At 38.8% G+C, this 5,962-nt stretch overlaps 1 protein-coding gene across 4 annotated transcripts in view; it reads left to right on the top strand.

Moving 5' to 3' along the window:
* The first annotated feature begins 415 nt into the window (after positions 1-415).
* The window catches only part of PRKDC (protein kinase, DNA-activated, catalytic subunit), a 166,408-nt gene continuing 160,861 nt past the window's right edge, over positions 416-5,962 (top strand). For all 4 annotated transcript variants that reach the window (XM_074277974.1, XM_074277964.1, XM_074277954.1 and 1 more), the window contains exon 1: positions 416-961. In XM_074277974.1, coding sequence (XP_074134075.1) covers positions 787-961 — 175 coding nt within the window. In that variant the 5' untranslated portion in view covers positions 416-786. The remainder of the gene's footprint in view (positions 962-5,962) is intronic.

Here is a 5,962-nt window from a genome sequence, read left to right as displayed (position 1 = left end):
GCACCTCCGGGAGGTACCACTGAACATAACAATAGGGGAAATGAATTTATCTCCTTACGCAACCAGTAGGGATCAGACCTAAATATTATCATATTCCCCCTCCATATTGTGAAGATGGTTTCATCTCAATTTGACCCCTGTTTCGCGGGATATTTAGGGGTTCAGAACAGATTATTCTCCTACGAGGGGTTGTTTTTATTTTGTGTATATACAAATCCGTTTTCTTGAATATTGGGGGGTGATATTTTAGAATGAATTTTATTTTGTTTTGGTCTCCAGTTTGTCTAAAAAGAATAAAGAGATGCATATCCAGCTACATAACCCTCCAAAAATACCCCTTTGAAATTCCAATAGTTGAGTCCAACATTGGTCTCAGGGATTCAGTTTCATTCTTCTCCGGACCGTACCATTGAGTAATCTCTCGTTGTGTTGCTTAATATTTTCCTACTCATCAGAACATGTTCCTTTCATTTGCTTAATCTTGCTTCACCCACTACTTTAATTCGCATTTTAACCGTGCCACGCTGCCCAAATTCCCTTTAATCCTCTTGTTTGTGTTGTTCTTCCCAATTTGGCCTTTATTTCTTCTTCCCCCTTTTCTAGAGAAAGGTTTCGTCCTGTGTCTCAGCCCGTCTTCCCCTCCCTTCGCCCTGCCGGTGCCCTCCTTCCGCTTTGTGATTGGCCCTGTCGTGGTCTTCTTGTGCCATCGCTCGTTCGTTTGGGCTGCTTCTTCTCTGTAGTGGCGGGTACGGCGTCGGCGTCAGCGTCGGCATCGGTAGCGGCAGCATGTCTGGCTCCGGCGGCGCCGGTAGCGCCGGTGGCGGGGGGCTGCAGGGCTCCTTGCTGCAGTTGCAAGAGTTGCTGTCTGGAGGGGACCCAAGCAGCGCCGCGCTGGCCGCCTACCACCTCATCCGCGCCGTGGGCCAAGAGGGCGTGCTCTGCACCAGCCCCGCCGTCCTGGGTGGGTCTCCGAAGCGCCGGTTTCCGGCCCTAGTGCTCCCCGGGTCGGCGGCGAAAGAAGCCACCCCTCCCCCACTAATACCCATTCCTCCGCTATCCTTGTAGGCCCCGCCGGGTTCCGGGTTTAGGAAAGGGGCCTGTCCTGCCGGGCCCTAGAGAATGAGATTTGCGGAGTGTGGAGAATGATTTTGGAGTGCCTCCGGCGGCACGTGGGGAACCTGTTACCCTCACCCCGCGGAACCTTGCTGTCACCCCGGACTTAAGTTTAACCTTCCGTAGCTGTTTGCCGGTGATTACCCCCGAGGCATCTATTGCTTGGGCAACATATTCATATCTCTTGACGTTTTAAAAAATCTTTAATTTCTCTTCTTGAGATAAGGACTATCTATTTGGCTTTTTTTGGGAAAATTTAATGTGTACCCAGCACACAGTAGTAATCAGTTGGCACGTCGTGGTTCCTTTATAAATGTTGATTGATTGATTACCCCCTGAGAAATGAGTCCTTTCTTAAAAGAAGATAGCTTCTAAAAGGTAGAATATTAGGAGCAGTTATAGAGACGAAAGGAACCTCAGAAAATATCTGCCTCAATTTCTCCCTTTCCCAACCCTTTTTTCCTTTCAGTTGAATGTGAGTGAATGTGAGTGTGTAATTTTTTAAAATTTAAATCAGCAGTAGTCTCTCTCCCCCCCCCCCCCATTACACGTAAAGACAATTTTCAGTATTCATTTTGAGTTCCAATTTTTTTTCCTCTTCTTCCCCACGGCTACAAGCAATCTGATACAGGTTATACATGGGACGAGTGCTATTGACTAGTAAGCTAAGTAGCTATTAAACTTATTGCTAGGCTCGTGCTAAGTTCTAGGGATCCAAAGCAAGGCAACCCTCCTCCTAAAAAAAACAACCCCCACCACCTACGGTTCTTTTTAAGGAGCTCCCAGTCAAATAGGTAGGCCACGTGCAAAGCACTATATCCTAGAAAAAGAGCAAATATAGTGTAAATGGAAGGTAATTTCAAAAGGAAAGGTATTGGGTCTTAAGAGAGGGATAGGAGGAGGAGAAAAAATCTCACAGAAAGTTAGGATTTGAGCTGAGTCAGGATGGAAGGTAGGTGCAAGTCAGGAAATGATGCCTCCTAGGCTAAGGAAGGACAGTGTTTTGGGGTCCGGTTGTAGAGTACATGGAGTAGAGTAAATTTTAAGAACAGTGGAAGATTTGTGAAAGCTTTTTTCCCCTTAGATAATTGGAGTATGAGTATTTTAGTACTCCCCTTCCCCCACTCATTTTACAAAAGCCTTCGCTAAAATGGGGGGGAGGGTTAAGTAATTTGCCCAAGTTTACACAGACAGTAACCACCCATTTGGGATTCAACACAAGTTTAATGATTTTCAAGCAGGTTCTTTCTAAGGGTCAGGGCTGTATATAAAGTAGTGATGTCTAGTTCTAGTTTTTCTGATTTGGCACTGGCTCCAATGATCTCAGTTGGTGTTACTCAGTTTTGCAGAAAAATGATTTTTAAAATTTATGGTAATTCATTACAATTGAATAAAAGTGGGCAGAGAACTTTCCTCCCTTTTCTTCCCCTCCCCCCCCCCCAACTCCCCCATGGTTCAGTAGGGAATGGGAAATAGGGAGAATGATAATGGTGGAAAGTCAAGATAAGATGAAGGAAATACTCTTCTCCCCCCTCCCCCCCAAACATCTTTGTATCAAAGACATTTTGCCAAAGTTGTTTTTCGATGAAGCTACTAAAAAAATTAAGTGTTTATAGAATGAGAAAGAAGGTTTTGTTCTTTTAAAAATTTTTTGGTCAACTTTATTAGCATAAAAATTTTGTCAATTTGTCATTGTAATAATTCCTCACTAATTTATTTAGAAACATTTAAATTTTAGTCCATCAAAGGATTAAAGTCACTAAATGTTTCTATTTAAACAACTGGGTTCAAGTTTGTTGCTGAAACAGTGACTAAATCTGGACAAATCACTTACTTGGTGTTACAAGCAACCCTTGCAAAAGTTGCCACTGAATGTATAGAGAAAATAGCTCACTCTATAGACAACTATGAAATCATGGATTTAGTTCCCCCCCAAAAAAATCATATACATAGTAAATATCGTTCACTGGGTATATAGCAAAGTTCCTCAAACTGTTCTTAAGGAGAAACTAGAGAAATATGGACTAGTATTAATACTGTTATATGGATTTAGAATTTTTGAGGGACTTGATGAAAGGAGTACTCATTCATGAATGTTAACTTCACTAAGAAGACTATCCCAAGGAATCTGTACTTGGTCTTGTAGTATGGGCAGGGCCCAATAACTTCATACCTTTTTTTTTTTTTTTTTTTCTTTTAACATTGAATTGGATAAAGGTATGGAAGAATGTTCTTAAATTTGCAGATCATGCAAACCTAAATGGATCATGTAGCAAGTTGAATGACAAGCAAGATCCAAACAGGTCTTAACTGGCCAGAATATTGGGAAAAGTAAATAAGCTCAAGTTTAATAGTGATAATTTTTTTTTTTAAATCACCATGTTTCATAATCCTTTTAAAATCCATTCCTGTATCCCCTTTTTACTTCCAAGCTCCAATATAAAATCCTCTTATTGGCTTTTAAAACTGGGTTTCATAACTAGATTTTCTACTTTGCCAATTTTTTTTAAAGCTTGCTTCCCTCTACAGACTATGTACTCCAATGACACTAACTCTCTTTATTTCTCAGAGAAAATACTCTGTCTTCTGACTTTTCATTTTTATTGCTATCCTCTCATGCCCATAATTCTCTCCCTCTGTTAAGACTTTTCTCTCACTTTATTCATGTCCCAGGTGAAATCTCATCTTCTGCAAGATGCTTTTCTTGCTCTGCCTTAATGCTAGTGCCTTCCCTCTAGATTATTTCCTATTTATTCTGTATATGTCTTTGTACATGATGTTTTCCCCATGAGATCATGAGCTCTTTCAACGCAGAGAATCCTGTCTGAGTTTTTGTTTTTGCCTCTTTGTGTATCCTCAGAGCTTTATACAGTACCCACTTAAGCACTAAGTGATTCTTAAATGCTTCTTGACAAAGGAGGAACAGAGAACATATGCTTATATTACAGTTAGTCTTAAAAAGATTTGGGGGTTTCAGTGTACTTCAATGTAAGTAAATAGCATGATCCAATAGGTGAAAAAGTTGATATGATCTTAGCTTGCTGCACTGAGAAGCATAATATCCACTTATTAGAGAGGTCAGATTCTATCTGGAGGTTATGCATGACTCATGTTTAGTTTTGGATGTCTTATTTTAGAAAGGATGTTAATGAATGTAAGTATACAGAAGAGGGTACTAGAATGGTGAAGGGCCTGAGAATTGGGTAAAGGAATTTTGGAATGTTTAGCTTGGAGAAAGAATAGTTGTTTTCAAGTGTTTGAAGTACTTCTGCTCAACCCTAGAAAGAAGAGCTAGGAACAAGGGAGTAAGAAATATAAAGGCAAAATTAGGCTTGCTGGGAAAAAGTGAATAGCTGAAATATACAAAAGTAGAGTTAGCTGCTTAAACTCATCAAAAAAAAAAGGGCTGGATGACTTAGAAATGATGTAGAAAAATTCTCAGGTGTGGGTTGTATTGGCCATCAAGATAACTTTTAAAACAGATTTTTGTAATTTTCATTTAAGATACCTTATTAACAATGTAATTTCAAGTCTCAAAATTAAAAAACAAAAACATTCTTTTATGGTCATAAAGTCTATTTGCTAGCAAAGTAGTTTCATACTTTTATCTTGCACATTGTTGTATATTAGTGAAATCCCAAGTATAATTCAATAAAGGACTAGAGAATTGGATTAATGCAAAGATGTTATTTTTGTTGTGCTTGAGGTTAATCTGGGAAATTTAATGCCTGTCTTCTGGCTCGAAAAGGGATATTATAAGAGTTCCGTTCAACTATTTACCATGTTTTCAGAGGAAGGGATTTAGTTTATAAGGAATTGTTTGTTGTTGAAGGGAGTACACAGAGTAAGCCAGTGTTGTAGAATTTGTTTCTCCAGGGAATTTTGGCCTGATTTTGGCATAATTCTACTTGGAAGAAGGGGACTGGACTAAATAAATGCCCTCTTCAGGTCCAATTTTATTTTTTTGGCATTCTGCTACCAAAACAGCTATCAAAGCTACTGCTTCGTTAAGATTTTAAGAATATTGGTTGTGAAAGACTGATTAATATGAATTCACATGTGAAGTTTACAGTGTAACTGAGAAAATTGATTTTAAAAATAAAGTTTATAGAGTAGACCATCATCTGTTAGTGTATATATTTTTTCTTAATGTCAGTCTAATTGAATGAATATTTACCAAGATACTGTGGGCAGGATATTTGCTAGATCATTAGGGATCTGAACTAAACACAATAACTTCTTATCAAGAAGTTTACTATCATTGGTGGGGAGATGTGTTGGATAAGACTTAGCTCCTTATGTGTAAGGCTTACACATATAAGTGAAGGAGAATGTGGTAGTGCCAGAGATTAATTCTGGGACAGTGCTAATAACAAGAAGTTACTTAAAAGATAGATATAGGCTTGATGTAAGGGGATTCTTTATTCAAAATGGCCTGCCTTTGGAGGTGGAAGTTTCCCCCTCATTCGAGGTCTGTAGTTCTTTAATATTTGCTGAATAAGTCAGTACTATATATTATGGACATTGTGTCATAGTTGGCCTTCAAAGTAGATGGTAAGAATACCGGCCAGACAGATCTACTATCTTAAAACAATTTTTTTCCCCTTACAATTTGTTAAAGGAACACCTCTTAATTTCCTGTGTTTAATAAAATTTTTGAACTTCAGTTGAAAATGTATATGAATGTAAAAACTATGTAAATTAAGAGACAATTAAAGTAACTGTGAATGCTTATATTTTAAAAATATATTTGGGCCTTGAAAGGCAATTTAATATAGAGACTAGTAAGCTCATCTTGAAGCCAGGAAGATTTGAGTTTAAGTTCGGTCTATGACATACTTCAGTGTGA

The sequence above is a fragment of the Sminthopsis crassicaudata genome, chromosome 1 (assembly GCF_048593235.1).
Source record: "Sminthopsis crassicaudata isolate SCR6 chromosome 1, ASM4859323v1, whole genome shotgun sequence".
Taxonomy (NCBI): domain Eukaryota; kingdom Metazoa; phylum Chordata; class Mammalia; order Dasyuromorphia; family Dasyuridae; genus Sminthopsis; species Sminthopsis crassicaudata.
The sequence above is the reverse complement of the archived record's forward strand: the minus strand, read 5'-3'. Positions and strand labels throughout refer to the sequence as shown.